The sequence below is a fragment of the Rhinopithecus bieti genome, unplaced genomic scaffold, assembly GCF_001698545.2.
Source record: "Rhinopithecus bieti isolate Rb0 unplaced genomic scaffold, ASM169854v2 scaffold_37881, whole genome shotgun sequence".
NCBI classification, from domain to species: domain Eukaryota; kingdom Metazoa; phylum Chordata; class Mammalia; order Primates; family Cercopithecidae; genus Rhinopithecus; species Rhinopithecus bieti.
In genome coordinates, this window is record NW_016816015.1 from 248732 (window position 1) to 266083 (window position 17352).

At 42.3% G+C, this 17352-nt stretch overlaps 1 protein-coding gene across 1 annotated transcript; it reads right to left on the minus strand.

Moving 5' to 3' along the window:
• Nucleotides 1-9382: 9382 nt before the first annotated feature.
• On the minus strand, nucleotides 9383-10143 carry HSPB3 (heat shock protein family B (small) member 3). The gene has a single exon (XM_017854293.1). It carries the CDS (start codon nucleotides 9968-9970, stop codon nucleotides 9518-9520), a length of 453 nt encoding a protein of 150 aa, XP_017709782.1. The 5' UTR covers nucleotides 9971-10143; the 3' UTR covers nucleotides 9383-9517.
• Nucleotides 10144-17352: the final 7209 nt, after the last annotated feature.

Here is a 17352-nt window from a genome sequence, read left to right on the forward strand (position 1 = left end):
AAGTCAATAGACATGTACAAAAATATTCATAGTGATATTGTTCATATAGCCCTAAATCAATTAAGAATGTCTATAATTGTTTGGGCATGAAAGCTCATATCTATAATCCCAACACTTTGGGAGGCTGAGGCGGGAGGATCGTTTGAAGCCAGGAGTTTGAGACCAGACTGGGCAGCAAAGGAAGACTCTGTCTCTACAAAAAAATTAAAAAATTAGCTGGGCATTATGGCATGTATCTGTAGTCCTAGCTACTCAGGAAGCTGAGATGGGAGGATCAGTTGAGCCCATGAGTTCAAGGCTGCAGTGAGCTATGATCACAACACTGCACCCAAGCCTGAGCAACAGAGCAAGATCCTGTCTTTTTTTTTTTTTTTTTTTTTTTGTCTGTTACCCAGGCTGGAGTGCAGTGGTGCAATCTTGGCTCACTACAACCTCTGCCTCCCAAGCTCAAGCAATTCTTGTGTCTCCTGAGTAGCTGGGACTATAGGCATGTGCCCGGCTAATTTTGTACAATGGCATGACTTCGGCTTACTGAAACCTCCTCCTCCTGGGTTCAAGCAATTCTCCTGCCTCAGCCTCCCTAGTAGGCGAGACTATAGGCACACACCACCATGCCTGGATGATTTTTTGTACTTTTAGTAGATACGGGGTTTCACCATGTTGGCCATGCTGGTCTCGAACTCCTGACCTCAGGTGATCTGCCCGCCTCGGTCTCCCAAAGTGCTGGGATTACAGGCGTGAGCCACCATGGCCGGCCAATAGTAGGATTTTAATAGTCAATATTTAAAGGTAAAACTTTTTTTCTTTTTTTTTTTTTTTTGTGGCAGGGTCTTGTTCTGTCACCCAGGTGGGAGTGCAGTGGTGTGATCACAGTTCACTGCAGTCTTGACCTTGTGGCTCAAGCGATCCTCCCATCTCATTTTTGATTTTTTTTTCTTTTTTTGTAGAGACAGGGTTCTCATTTTGTTGCCCAGGCTGGTCTTGAACTTCTGGCCTCAAGCAATCTTCCCCACTCAGTCTCCCAAAGTGCTGGGTTTACAGGCATGAGACACCGTGCCCAGCCCAAAACTAAATTTAATTTTTAAAATGTTTTAAATAAATAAGAGATGGGGTCTCACTATTGTTGGCCAGGTTGGTCTTGAACTCCTGGGCTCAAGCTGTCTTCCCACCTTGGCCTCCCAAAGTGGTAGGATTGCGGGCCTGAGCCATTGAGCCCTGTCTAAAAGTAAAATTAAGAATAGCAACAAGGTGGAGGACAGCGTTCAGTGGGTAGTAAGGACACAAATGACCTAGTCACAATCAGGAGAAGGATATTGACAATATTTTTTGGCAGGGTGCGGCGGCTCACACCTGTAATCCCAGCACTTTGGGAGGCTGAGGCGGGCAGATCACCTGGGGTCAGGAGTTTGAGACTAGCCTGGCCAACATGGTGAAACGCTGTCTCTACTCAAAATACAAAAAATTAGCCAAGCGTGGTGGTGCATGCCTGTAGTTCCAGTTACTAGGGAGGCTGAGGCAAGAGAATTGCTTGAACCTGGGAGGCGGAGGTTGCAGTGAGCCGGGATTGCCCCACTGTACTCCACCTTGGTTAGACTCTGTCTCAAAAAGAAGAAAAGAAAATGTTTAAATTTTATACTTGTATTATTTTCCTTCAAAATGTATGTTGGCCTATAAATTTTCAGTCAGTGTTTAAGTTTTAACATCTTAAAGATCAGTAGAAAAAACAAAGAAGTAAACCTAAAATCTGAAAGGGAAAAAAGTAAAGAAAAGCATGATAAACAGAAACATGAAATAAGAAATAAATTCAAATATTTAATTCCAATAAGTAAATGGATTAAACTTATCTACTAAAAGACAGATGATCAGACTGCATTTTTAAAAATTCAGCTATATGCTACTGCTTTTAAAAGACACATTTAAATACTGTAGTATATTCAATATATTGAATATAAAAGAACAAGAGTTGCCATGTAAATAATAAAAAAGCAGTATTTTCAGGCAAAACAGAATTTAAGGCTAAAAGCACTAAATAGGGATAAAAGTGGGCCTACATAATAATATAATAAACAATTCGATAGAAAGAAATTACAATTTTAAACCTACAATTAGGTAAGTTATATAAATTTATACAACAAACTTAAAAGTATAACAACATAATTGAAAATACACAAAGGGAAAATGGGCCAGAACTTTTTTTAAAATGGAAAACTGCCTTTTATATTGAGAGATTTGAAGACACCAATCTATATGTTTTCTAGCATCAGGGGAAAAAAGGGAAGAACATAGACTATTTGAACAACACATTACAAAGAATGGTATCATGTAGACCATTTGATCTTACCACATTGCATGTTCTTTGTATTTCCTTGAGGTTAGAAAACATTAATAAACAGGATTATATTTGTATATATACACACACACTTGTGTATTAAACAACACAGGAAATGTAAACAGCAGTTTGAATCATTTACTTTTCAGATTAAAATACTCTCTTATTTTGCGGGGAGTTGGGGTGGATGTGGGATCTGGCCAACTCAACCACTAAACAAAGTTATTTTCAAAATGTAATATAAGAGCTATACCAAACCAACATTTTAATTTTCAATTCTTCTTTGTGACTAATTATTTGATAGGCTCTGAAGAGAACAATCGTCATTAGTAAAAAGTATTTTGTTAAACTAGTGGAAATCGTGGGTTTTAAAATTTTGAGATTGTATGCTAAATTCCCTCTATTTCCTTAATTTTCCTGGGGGATTTTTTGTTTTTGTTTTTTATTTTCTTAGGTTTTCTTTGTTGTTGTTGTTGTTTTGAGACAAGGTCTTGCTCTGTTGCCTAGACTGTACTGCAGCCTCAACCTCCCAGGCTCAAGCTATCCTCCCACCTCAGCCTGCAGAGTAGCTGCGACTACAGGTATGCGCCACCACTCAGGCTAATTTTTGTTCTTTTTGTAGAGATGGGGACTCGTCATGTTGCCCAAGCTCGTCTGGAACTCCTGAGCTCAAATGATCCTCCCACCTCAGCCTCCCAAAATGCTTGGATTATAGGCATGAGCCACCGCAGCTGACTAGGACTTCTTTAAGATTTGTTTCTCCCTGAAAAGGACTTCTCCATGGAGCGGTTCCATGTGCTAAACCAGCATCCCTGCCCACAGACCTGCTGAGCCTCTTCACAGCCCCCTGTGACGTGGTAACCAGCACAGTACACATCCCATCATCACACCGTGTTGGCTTCCCAGTTTTTTCTCATTTTATTTTCCTTGCCTCATACGTTTTCTAAAATAACTTTTTGGCTGGGAGCGGTGGCTCACGCCTGTAATCCCAGCACTTTGCGAGGCCGAGCCGGGCGGATTACGAGGTCAGGAGATCAAGACCATCCTGGCTAATATGGTGAAAAGCCGTCTCTATTAAAAATACACACACACAAAATTAGCGTGGCGTGGCGGCCTGCGCCTGTAGTCCCAGCCACTCGGGAGGCTAAGGCAGGAGAATCACTTGAATCCAGGAGGCAGAGCTTGCAGTGAGCTGAGATCACGCCACTGCACTCCAGCCTGGGTGACAGAGTGAGACTCCATCTCAAAAAAAAAAAAAAAAAGAAAGAAAGAAAGAAAGAAAGTAAATAACGTTTTGACTTGCTAAGGTCCTTAACAGATAAACTTTCAGATAATCACATCAATAGGGACAACCACAAGACCCAATCCACTGATTTTTTTGATCACTTGTTAGCAATCTCAACTTCATAGACTGACCATACATGATCCAATTACATATTTTTAAGCATAGGGCTTCCATATATGATGCTTCCAACTGCACCTTCTGTCCCCATCCATAGAACATTTTCAACAGTGACAAGTGTACACTTTGTACACTTAGGTAATCCATTCCAGGGACAAGAGGCTATGCCCGCAGCAAAAGCTTGGGAGAATCAGGAATTAAGGAAGAAAGCATTGTCCATATCCTGATACTGGCCATTTTCCTTCCTTGTATCCAGAGCCTCATCACCTCCCAGCAAAGAGTCACAGCTAAGACGTGTTTTGTAACTTACTAAGTAACACCCTACTGTAAAGCAAGACCTCCATACATTTTTCTTGTTTGGGGTTTCATGGTAAGTATGCAAATTGAATAGGACTGTGTTAAAGCAATGTTTCATGAAAGAAAAACCTGTGGAGCTTCAGTTGAAGTTCTCAGTCTTTCATAATGCTGTACTGTCTTCCCAATATCAGAAAATGCTAAAAGACATGGTCCAAACACAGTTGCACACAGTGGGCAAACAGGAGACACCCAGGCACAAAAACAAAACAACAAACAAACAAAACCCTTCAAGGTGGCTCTTTGAGAAGGGCCCGCGTGCCTGGTAAGTGCATGCAATTGCCAAATGCAGTCAGTGCGCTGATGGCTAACAGTAACCTTGGACTAACTGGACATCTTTCAGGAATGATTTTAGGTAGGAACTAGGCGCTTTTGGCATGCTTCTCATAGTGTGGGGCACAGTATGCTGTGACGGCAGAAAGGATAATGAGGAGAGCTAGCTGGAATGCATGTTGTTGCTTTCGTTTTTGATGTTTTGTTTTCCAAATAAGATTTCCAGGACTGTGTCTCTACCTTGAAGGACAAGTAGGTGAGAAAAATAGGCCAAGGACAAGCTGGGGGCCTCAGTGCAGTTTGAACTTGGGGAGATGAATGGGAACAAAAATCTTGAAAATCTTCATTGACTTCTAGCTTTCTGGCAGATAGCTTTAAATAACAAACACACAACCTTGGTCCACGGATTTACAGAAAAAGAAAAATCCTGGAGACATTTAAGAGGATTGACTTTACACCTAAGTGGATTAAAAATTAGATCAAAATATAAAGTGACATTAGGGTCCATAAAATCTGAAGGTAGTGTAGGTTGCAGAGCAGTTGATGATATAAGACTGCCTGATCTGCCTGGCATTCTCTTCCTGCTGTTTTGGATTTAAGGTTTACTGGATAGAAAACTTGCATATCTTTTTGACTGCCACCTTGTTTCTAAAGGCATCACCTGCCTCCCAGACCATGCTGCTGCCACTTTTGCCAGCACTTTTGCCAGGCTTCCAAGGTAGCAAGAGTCCACCAATTGAAGCCCTGAGCCCTACCCATGCTGAGTCATTCTTCTGCTCCTAACCATGCTAAGTCATTCTTCTGCTCCAAGCTTGAATGAAATGTCACACCGTCAGGGTCTGATTTCCAACAAGGCGTTGAATGACAGAACCCAGAAGTACAGGAAAGTCTATTCCCTGTGAGCTGAACCTTGACTAATAGGAGATGGGATATTGTAGAGAGCAAGGTGAGCATATTCCCTCTCTCCCCTTGATTTTCCTGGGGACTTCTTTACGATTTGTTTCTCCCTGAAGAGAACTTCTCCATGGAGCGGTTCCATGTGCTGAGCCAACATCCCTGCCCACGGACATGCTGAGCCTCTTCACAGCTCCCTGTGGCATGGTGGTCAGCACAGTAACACGTCCCCTCATCCCACCATCTTGGCTTACCAGTTTTTCCTTGTCTCATTTCTCCTATTTCCTCATCTTTACCATGCTGGGCTTATACTTTCCAAATAAAGTGTCAGCTCTTCAATCCTCGTCCCAGGCTTTACTTTGTAGAAAGAGACTTTCTAACAGAGAACTCTGACAACAGGACATATTTGATTGAAGTACTGGATATTATCCTCCTGCCCCTGAGGGTCACCTCACTTTTCTCCATCCTGCCCTTTGCCCTGGGAGGCTGTTGAACTAGATTGACAGGACTCCCATGCCCTCTGGCCTCCAGTCAGATGCAACCAATGGGGGACCCTAGCAGGAGATGGGAAGGAGGAAGTATTTGTTCTCCTGGCTCCCTCCCTGTAAGAGGTCTCCTTGGACTGGTCGTGCCCTCAGATGAAAGTCACAACTGGTAGTCTCCTCTGTGAGACTTTCCTTTTGATTTCTGAGACCTGCTTCCTCCTCTCATCCCTTTGGACCTGGGGGACATAACAACTCCACACTGCACTTCAGATTACTGTACTTTCCTTTGCGGTGCCTCTACGCCCTCCCCACTCCTTTGTAATGTTTCTCTCTCTCTCTCTTTGTTTTGTTTTGTTTTGTTTTTTGAGACAGTCTCACTCTGTCACCCAGGCTGGAGTGCAGTGGTGCCATCTCGGCTGACTGCAACCTCCGCCTCCAAGGTTCAAGCAATTCTCCTGCCTCAGCCTCTCTAGTAGCTGGGACTACAGGCATGCACCACCACGCCCAGCTAATTTTTTATATTTTTAGTAGAGACTGGGTTTCACCATGTTGGTCAAGCTGGTTTTGAACTCCTGACCTGAAGTGATCCACCCATCTTGGCCTCCCAAAGTGATGGGATTACAGGCGTGAGCCACAATGCCCAGCCTGTAATGTCTCTTTATAAATAAACCCTTCTTGAATTTTTCCTGTTTGAGAGTGTCCAACTGTTTCCTACTGGAACCAAGAATAAAAAGAAATAGTTAAATGCTAACACAATTGAGCTTTGTTGGAATAGTGAATAGCCATTACAAATCAGTTCTTGTCTGGCAGAAAAAGAAAGCGATGCACTAATTTTTAAAAAGTCACTCTTGCAGTGAACCCCTATCAATCCCAGTAGGGAAAGCCCCAGGATAAAGAGGCCAAAGAAGAGACCCAGAGCCAGCAGATGAAACGTGGTGTTTTATTAGGGGATTAATACAGGAGAGAGAGTCCAGTAGTGGCAGGCTGGCCAGGAGAACACAACCGCTTGCAAACATTATCCAGTTTCTACAGCATTTTCACTTAACACCCTCCATCTAAAGAACTCCACCTGCCAACCATCATTTAACTCAAAACTCAAGGCCTCAGTCTCCTGTACGGCCCATATTCCATGGAACAGGCTGGGTGGGGGCTCAGATGTTTACCACAGATAAAAAATGCATCTCCAGGTTGGCCATGCACAGATTCCCTGGCTTGAAACACACATTTGGGTACATCTACCATACTGGGTCTTTCTAAAGGTGTGTTTAAATGATTGTTATCAGATGCATTTACCCTGCAATCGATTCAAAGGTCAAACAATCAGAGTTTTGGCAGAAAACAATTCCATTGCCTAAAGGACCATTTATGACAGTGTGGGCAAAGTAAGGAGAATCAATAAGGGATTCACACTAGGTACAAGAAAGAGCAGAGAGTCACCCCTCCTCCTCCTTTTGAACAGACAAAAGAGACAGTGTTACAACTCTGAGCCCTGTGAGAGTGGCAGCCCTGGAGGAACTCAGTCATGAAGGATGCAGCCCTGACAGGGCCTCAGTCTGCAGCAGGTTAGGAGTGACAGAAAAATTCCCTGACTTTTCTCCCCTCTTGCCCACTAATCTCTGCAATCTCTGGTCTCCAGTCAGTGCCTCTTATTGACTGAGCCCAACCAGAAACTAGAATGATGTGGCCCATCAGGGTCAGCCTGCTTGGGCTCAGAGTGGGGCTGAGAAGGGCAGAGAATGGTTTGAGTTGGTGGGACTGGGGAGGCCAACAGACAATAGCCAGTACAATCAGGATATCAAACTCCATGCAGATACAATCCTAATTTTGTGAAAAGTGATATATGCATTTATGTAGTCCTGTTGTTGAACAAGATATTTAAAATAGCTACCTCATAGTAGCAGAAGAGTCAGAGATGATTTTTATTATTTATAGTGTTTGGTATATCTCCCAAATAAAAAAAAAAATGGATATAAGACTTTAACATTTATCTTTGGGAAAAAAATAATAGCTCATTAGAAATGTGTTTAATCTTATTTTACAGAAAATATTTTCTATCAGTGGCTCCTCATGGTAGGAATTTCACCTCCTGAATTTTCCCGGGAGGAAGGTCTCATCTAGAGTGAGATCAAGGCCAAAAGACAGGGTTTTTTTGTTTCTCACCATATTAGTTTCTTTTCACACTATTCTGCCAATCAAAGGGAAAGAATGATAATCCAGTGTGAGACAAATGGTATCCCAGTTCTGATCATATTAGCAGATCTGGAATCTCAACTACTGCTATTAACTTCGTTATGCAGCCAAGCTGATCTGTGATAGTCACTCAGTCAAACAAAATTTTTCATATCTGGGTTGGGCACACAAACCTCCGTGTATAAGCATAAACCTCAGATATGCATATAACTGCAAAATCTTTTCAATTTAATTAGACAGTAAACATGCTTCTCAGATTACGTTTGTTTTCAAAATAACTTTTAGAACTGTTTGATTCATTTTTCTATTGCTTCATGTCTTTTACATTTTAACTTGAACTACGGTAAAACAACGTGGAGGAGCACTGGGATACTGTTAGCAATCTGCAGTTGCCCTGGTGTTTTCCACACCCTGCATTCCCTGTCTATTCTTAGCACTGTCCTCGGGCTCCTTGTCAGCTCACATTCAGTGAGGGGTAAAAGGCAGGCAGCCACTGCCTCTAAAGAAATACTTAGTATATACAGAATGCGATAGCAAACCTTTGGAATGTCCCAGAGCAGCTGCTGAATGCACTAGTCCTTAACCTCTACCAATGTCTCCACCTTGAGCCAAGGCAGCAGCAGTTTGGGAGAATACAATAAGCACCAATCCTCAGATGTGCTGTGTAAACTCAGACACGCAGTGTAAGCTCAGGTGTTGAACTTCCACTGGCTGCCAGGCTATTTAAAGCTGAGGATTATGCAGAGATAGCAGATAGCTACATTTTGCCAACTAAGTTTATGGAGCATCTAAAAAGCACAGATTAAAACTCACTGAATTCAGTAATCAAACTTTTAAAAGTGGTGTCCTAAAACTTCATATTAGTTTATAAGAGGATATGTTATACATATCTCATGAACATCCCATACGTGTCCATAGAACTTATATTATTTTTAAAAAGTCAAAACACTTCAGATAGGATTCAGTATAGTTTTAAAAGATAAATGTGGTACATATTTGAATTTAAAAAAATAAGATTTATATCTGAAAATTCTCACTGACGTTTAAGGCAGTAACAACTATACTGAATCATAAATAAGATTTCAGACCCAATTTCCAAATACTGTATTTTAATTTTGAACTCCATATTTACAAAACCTCACTTTAATTAAAATAGACTAAAAGAAAAGCGTATCAAGCGAAGGGAATCACAACTCTTTTTGGCAAAATAAAAGATTTTCATAAAATGGATAGGAATTCCTTAAATGAGTATGGCTCGTTTACCATCAGTGATTACAAATGCAGTGGGCATTGTTGGAATAAGAAACAATTCGGAGTCCTCTCTAATATCCAAATACAGCCGCGTATATTTTCAATGTTTCAGTTGTAAGAATAGTATCAGTTTGAGCCACACAAACATATTTATAAATTTTCCTTTCTGAGTAAGAATAATAAAGACAACCTCAACATACCAGGAACTGTGTATATATTTTTAATCTTCATAAAAATCGTAGTAAATCATTTCAAATGTGGGTAATACAAACATTCTCGTGGTACCAGTGGCTGAATGATCATCTTCCCCGTGTCGTCTGAACAGGAACCAATATGATGTCACTTAGTCCCAGCTGGATCCTTTACTTCCACCACCAAAATTCCATCATGACAGAGGACTGCAGACAAATCTTTGGTTTCCACGCCATCTGGTAGTTTGTACTGTCGGGTGAAGCTTCTTGAGATAAAACCGTGCTCGTCCATTCTGATTCCGTGTTGCGCTTTTATCAGCAGCCAGCCTTCGAAGGTCTGAATGATGATGTCTTCGGGGAGGAACTGGACCACATCCAGCAGGATCTGAAAACGGGATTTGCCTTCTCGGGGTGGCGTCTCTGCTGCTGAGTTCACTGGAGGAGACTGCGCTGCCCTGGTTTTCCTCAGGTCCACGATGGTTGGCCCAGGCAGTGCATATAAAGCATGATCCAGCCTGCAATCTTCTAGACCTCGAGTTTCAAACTCTTCCTGGTAACGCACTGGAATCTCTATGAGGTGCCTCAAAATGATTTTTGCCATAGTGAAGGCAAAAAGAGCCTTGAACAGCTTCCTTCAGCCAACCTTTAGTCAGTGGCGAGCCCCTGCAGTTGCCTACTGACTGGATTACCAGTCGAAGCAGCTAGTGGTTTATAGCTGTGCCCAGACGCAATCACTTAATTAGGACTGAATCACAGCACGGCATGCTCTCTTGTCTTTTCATGCACGCTGACAATGAGCGGCTATTTATAGGGCATGTTTCCCAGTTGCATTTAGCACACAGCCTGCACAAGCTGCCCAGTCATGGATTGCCCTTACATTCTCAGTTATCCTTGGCAAAGGTGTCTGCCTTGCTTACTTCAAGAGAAAAAGAGAGTGGGAATCGAAAATGGTATTTGAAAAATATCTGGGTGAGGGTGGGGGCAGTGGCTCACGCCTGTAATCCCAACACTTTGGGAGGCTGAGGCCGGTGGATCGCCTGAGGTCAAGAGTTCAAGATCAGCCTGATCAACGTGGTGAAACCCCATCTGTACTAAAAACACAAAAATTAGCTGGGCATGGTGGCTCATGCCTGTGATCCCAGCTACTTGGAAGGTTGAGGTAGGAGAATCGCTTGAACCAGGAGGCAAAGTTTGCAGTGAGCCAAGACCACACCATTGCACGCTAGCCTAGGCAATAGAGTGAGACTCCAACTCAACAAACAAACAAAGAAAAACCAAAAATATATGGATGGGTGCTTTCTCCCTGTGAACTTCAGTGATCTAAGGGAATAGGACTTCTTAGAACAGTCAGAGATGTGCACTCATAATATGAGCTGGGATCACATGTTCCCTAGTCTCCAGATACAAAGCTGGGGAGGGCAGAATCTCGCTGTAATTCAGAAAGAATTAACACACATGTATTCAAATCTCAAACATTCAACAAACTGCCCTCTGTCCTACGCATTTCCTTTTATTTTATCATTTAGTCTTTTGGGCTTAAGGAACATGTGAGACACATTGTCTGGGTTTATTTACATCTGACTCATCAAAATTAGATCAGATGACTAAGCTAGAGAAGTGACAAATGTCAGTTGGGGGCTGGAGAGGCATAGGATGGGGAATCTTAGTGACGAAAATAGTGCCACAAAGAAGAGAAAAATGTCAAAGCTTTGAACGATTTGATATGAATGTCCAAAATCTAAGGATTAATCTTGTCACAGCTCTGCTACTGAGTTGGCAAAATAAATTACACATAATTTCCCCTTAATACTAAACTTACCCTGAAAAAGAATGAGGCAACTGCTCATCCACAGCTATGGAAGAATCTCCAAGATATATTAAATCAAAATGAAAAGTCCAGAGCAGTATATAATATGCTAGTATTTGTACTTTTTTTTTTTTTTGAGACAGAGTCTTGCTCTGTCACCCAGGCTGAAGTGGGTGACAGCCTCAAAGTCCTGAGCTCAAGAAATCCCTCACTCTCAGCTGCCTGAGTAGTTGGGACTATAGAACCAAGCCACCATGCCCAGTTCGTTTTTTTGATTGTTTTTGTAGAAATAGGGGTCTTGTTATGTTGCCCAGGCTGGTCTCTAACTCCTGGCCTGAAGAGATCTGTCAGGCCTCTGAGCCCAAGCTAAGCCATCATATCCCCAGTGACCTGCACGTATACATCCAGATGGCCCAAAGCAACTGAAAAGCCACAGAAGTGAAAATAGCTTCACTGATGACATTCCACCATTGTGATTTGTTTCTACCCCACCCTAACTTATCAGTGTTCTTTATAATCTCCCCACCCTTAAGAAGTTTCTTTGTAATTCTCCCCACCCTTGAGAATGTGCTTTATGAGATGCATCCCCTGCCCCCAAAACATTGCTCTTAACTCCACCGCCTATCCCAAACCCTATAAGAATTCATGATAATCCCACCCCTTGCTGGCTGTCTTTTCGGACTCAGCCCGCCTGCACCCAGGTGAAATAGCCATGTTGCTCACACAAAGCCTGTTTAGTGGTCTCTTCACACGAACACATGAAACAAAATCTTTCCACCTCATCCTCCTAAAGTGCTAGAATTACAGACATGAGCCACTGCACCAGGCCTTATTTATACTTTTTTAAAAAGTATGTATTTGCTTATATTAATAAAATCTCTCTGAAAGCTTTGTAGCTGGAGACAGTGAGTGCCTCCTGCGAGTGATTGGCAGGTGGGGGCTGGAGGAAGACTTAATTTTTACTATAAATACTTTTGTGCTATTTATGTATTTACTTTTTTTATTATTATTTTGCCACCATCTTCTTTGTGATACTGTGTGCTTTTATTTTATTTTATTTATTTATTTATTTATGTATTTTTTTTTTTATTTTTTTTGAGATGGAGTCTCGCTCTGTTGCCCAGGCTGGAGTGCACTGGTGCCATCTTGGCTCACTGCAACCTCCACCTCCTAGGTTCAAGTGATTCTCTTGCCTCATCCTCCCGAGTAGCTAGGACTACAAGAGCCTGCCATCACACCCAGATAATTTTTGTATCTTTAGTAGAGACAGGGTTTCACCATGTTGGCCAGGCTGGTCTCAAACTCCTGACCTCAGGTGATCTGCCCACCTCAGCCTCTCAAAGTGTTAGGATTATAGATATGAGGCACTGCGCTCAGCCAGTGTATTTTTTATTTATAGAGTGTATATGGAATATACCTACACACAATAAATTTTAAAATATGGAAACTTTCTTCTCCATGGAGATTAATATTTTCTTAAATGGATAGACTCAAGATTACCTTTCCTTTAAAAACATATGTACTTTCTTCAAATGAAAAAAAGTCTATATAATATTAAAATCAGAAAATGGAACAAAATCTTCTTTAGCTCCCTTTATAAGTCTAAAATCCTCTCTGGACATTTGGATATACACTTAGAAACATGTCCTAACAATGCTGTTCACACTTAGCTTTTTGACCAGCAGTTTACAGGTTGGTGGCCCTCCGGGGGAAAATGTACTCTTTTAGATATGTTAATGTTCTCTGGTTCATAGAATACTGTGGGATGTTGTCATCAGTGCTGCTCTGAGTGGAAAGCCAAGAACAGAACCCACTGCCAGTGACAAGAAATAGATATGATCTCAAGGATTTGGCATTAAAATACTAGTAAGATTTACAGCAAAATTGAGAGAAAGCTATAGATATTTCCTACATGCTCCCTACCCCTACACATGTACAGCCTCCCCCATTATCAACACCGCCCCCAAAGTGGTACTGTTTTTTTTTTTTTTGAGATGGAGTCTCACTCTGTGGCCCAGGCTGTAGTACAGTGGCACCATTTCAGCTCACTGCAACCTCAACCTCCAAGGTTCAAGTAATTCTCCTGACTCAGCCTCCCGAGTAGCTGGGATTATAGGCGCCTGCCACCATGGTCAGCTAATTTTTGTAGTTTTAGTAGAGACGAGGTTTCACAATGTTGGCCAGGCTGGTCTTGAACTCCTGACCTCAGGTGATCTGCCGACCTCGGCCTCCCAAATTACTGGAATTACAGGCAGGAGCCATGGCTCCCAGCCTCAAAGTGGTACATTTGTTACAACTGATAAACCTACACTGACACATCATTATCAACCTGAGTCCATATTTCACACTAAGGTTCAGTCTTGGTGTTGTACATTTTATGCATGGTGGTGACATGTGTCCACCATTATAGTATCATGTAGAGTAGTTTTACTGCCCTAAAAACCCTCTGGGCTCCACTTATTCATCCCTCTGTCTCCCCTAACCTTTGCTCTAAAAAACTTCTCAAAAAAAAAAATAAGGCTATTAAAACGAATACTAGAAAGAGGCTGTTAGGGTGAGACAGAGAACATGTGTCAAATAATCTTACAGTTTCTTGCACCAGGGATTTCTAAGACAGGCAAAGAAGGCTTACGTGTGAGTGATAAGTTTCCACGTGTGATCTGTGAATGAGCTGCTGAGATTAAAAATGAGCAATTCCAGCACTTTGGGAAGCTGAGGCAGGTGGATCACCTGAGGTCAGGAGTTCGAGACCAGCCTGACCAACATGGTGAAACCCTATCTCTACTAAAAATACAAAAATTAGCAGGGCATGGTGGTGTGCACCTGTAATCCCAGCTACTTGGGAGCTGAGGCAGGAGAATCACTTGAACCTGGGAGGCAGAGGTTGCAGTGAACCAAGATCGTGCCACTGCACTCCAGCCTGGATAACAGAATGAGACTCTGTCTAAAAGAAAAGAAAAGAAAAAAAAAGAGCATCACATTTCTGATGCAACATTCAAGACTTCTACTTCTGCCATTTTCCCAAAATTTTCCCAAAACTGCCCTTTGACTCCAGTCCTAAGCCTGACTGCCCTCACCATGATCATCAGCTACCTTGACTTTTTGTCCTTTTGGAGACTCTGTCAGGCTTCCTCACTGGTCTCCTTCTCCTGCCCTCCTGTCCATCCTTCGCTTTGTAACTAGAGCAGTTGTTCTAGAGCATCACATAGATGACGTCATTCCCTTGCTTCAAACTTGAAGTCAGAAGCTTCTCATCACAACCAGAGTGAAATATAAAATCCTTACCATGGCCTTTGAGAACCTGTAATCTGGCCCCTCTGCCCTGCTCCCCTCCTCCTCACACTAGGGTTCAGTCTTCGTGTTGTACATTTTATGCATGCTGGTGACCATGCCTAAAATGGTGCTCCCCCTGCTTCAGCCACACTGGCCTCCTTTCTGTCCCTTGAATACTCTAAGCTTGGTTCTCCCTTCCTCAGGCCCCTTGTACTTGGAGTCCCTTTTGTTCTGAAAACTTGACTTTCAAGTTGTCTTAAGGTTGCCTCTTTCTCATCATTCAGGCTCCAGGTCACATGTTACCTCTTCAGCCAAGTCGTTTGTGACCATCTAGGGAAAGTACTCTTGTTGTCCATCATAGAACCCTATTTTACCTTTGCTTTGTATTCTTTTATGCCATGATCAGGGCGGTGTGGTCACAAGAGGAGATACAGGAGAGAGGCTCAAGAAAACAAAGTATGTTATACTCACAGGTCCTAGAGACAACTGGCCATGGAGGGCGTGGGGAAGACACGGGCAGTCAGGAGGCAGAAGATAGGAGCAAGTGGAACATTTAGCCAGAGCCATTACTGGGGTTTCCACAGGAAGGGCAAGGCAGGGCAGGATGAACAGTTTAGAACTGGCTAGTTTGAATAATTTCAGCAGGCCCTAAGCTACAGGGTGTCTCCAACTGCCTGGTACCTGGCCTTTGGTTGACTAAGGCAAAGGAATGTTGCTTCCTGGAGGGCAGGGGCCACATAGAGGAGAGATGGCTCTGGGTTGGGCAGTTTGCATATCAAAGGCATGCTCCCAGCCGAGCCCTTTGCTGTCTCTTAGGATTGGCCAGCCCTAGGAGGGGCAGTCTCTTTCCAGATGGAAAGGTTTTTAACATATCAAAACATCATAATATACAGAAAATAATCTATATTCTTTTATTAAAGAATGGGAACTATTTTTTTTTCTTATCCCTCTCAAGAGGACAAATAGAGTTTTATTTTATTGCATGCATTCTCACTGGGGTGATATTGCCCACAAGGAGGCAAAATTGGTTCCTATAGAGCAAAAAAAAAAAAAAAAAAAAAAAAAAATCACATAATCTAAGATTATATAAAATCTGAGATATTATGTAATGGTTTGTGGTCCTCCAAAGGGCCACAGTGCATAAATGGACATATACCTGGGTTATTAGAATTTCAATGGGGAGATGGAGGAGAAATTAGGTGGAAAGTGTCTAAAGATATCTGGGAGGGGATAAATGATACAGTAATAAAACAGGTGAGAAATGCTATGTAGTCTGCTTCATTAGTCACCCATGAAGACCCCCATGGCTTATGCCAAATGCTGAAGAGGTTAGGTGGATAAGGATGACAGTATAGATGCAGCAAGGCTGTCCTTGACCAAACCAAGGTCAGAGGCACCAGTAGGGTGAATGTTAAATCTCAGTGACTTGGAGATCATTGCCCATTGAACACAGGTGGCAAATTCCAATAACAGCTTGGCTTGAAGTCTGAGAAGGTTTTCCAAAAAGAGCCATGACTCAGCTGGAATAAGAAGGCTGACAGAGTGGGCCACAGGAAGCTTTGAGCAGGGAAGGAGAGGGAGGACATCTGAGTGTTCCAGGTAACAGGATGGCATGTTCAAGGTCCTGGAGCCAAAACAAAACATCATGCCAAGAGAAAACACAAGAACCTCAGCATGGCCATGATGCACACTGCAAAGTAGGAAACAGGGAAAATGAGGCTGGAGAGGCAGGGACCAGCCATGAAAAGCCTTGTCATCTTTCTTGAGACAAAATAACATTTTTAAAGTTGCCTGAACTTTCACCAGTTATTTAAGCTGTGACAGCAGAAATCTTACAGATGATTCTTTATCTCCTCATAATCAAAATTCCTATTGAGGTTTGTTTGTTTGGTTTTTTTTCAAATTAGAGTTTGGACTGTATTTTGGAATAATAGAGTTAACTTCAGGAAAACTCAAATCAGTGCCTTTTTAAAAACTTCTCTGACCATACCCACAGTAAGAAATATATTTACTATCACGACCCAGTGGATATACATATACACACACTGGGTACAAAACACTTAGCTTTCCTACATGAATACACTCTGATGGTCTCTATTCAGTTCTATGTAGCTTAAGAAAAGTCATCCTTGAAACTCTGTAAATTGATTTCATGACCCCAAAATTGGTTAAAATCGATAGTTTGGAAAGTTACTTAAGTTTTTACATTATTAAAGTTTATCATGTTTGTGGGGTGAATTACATCTCTGCAGGGTGACTGTGGTGGTCTTAACTGATTGTTCTTCTGTGGCTGTGGTGAGGCATTGAGCAGGTAGGGAAGGAAGGAGTACAGTGGGAGCAGGCAGCATGGCTTATGTCAAATGTTGAAGAGGTTAAGGAAGGTATGAATGGAATCCTAGATTTAGCAGTGAGGGTTTCTTTGACTTAACTAAGAGGAGAGTCCATGGCAAGGTAGGGACAGAAGTTAAACTGCAGTTGGTCAGGGAGTGAATATTACATATAAACTACAATTTTAAGCATATGAGGGGATGAAAAAATTAACATAAATTCCAGGTTTGTTTTGTCTAATAAGATGCTTTTAAGAAAATTGACTAGCCGGGCATGGTGGCTCATGCCTGTAATCCCAGCACTTTGGGAGGCTGAGGCGGGTGGATCCCCTGAGGTCAGGAGTTCGAGACCAGCCTGGCCAACATGGCGAAACCCCGTGTCTACTAAAAATACAAAAATTAGCCTGGCATAGTGGTGCACACCTGTAATCCCAGCTACTCAGGAGGCTGAGGCACGAAAATTGCTTGAACCTGGGAGGCGGAGGTTGCAGTGAGCCAAGATCATGCTACTGCAATCCAGCCTGGGTGACAGAGTGAGACCGTCTCAAAAAACAAAACAAAAACAAAAGATAATTG

What these genes read in the sequence shown, in the direction of transcription:
- HSPB3 (XM_017854293.1), bottom strand. Translation starts at nt 9,970, where the DNA reads ATGGCAAAAATCATTTTGAGGCACCTCATAGAGATTCCAGTGCGTTAC.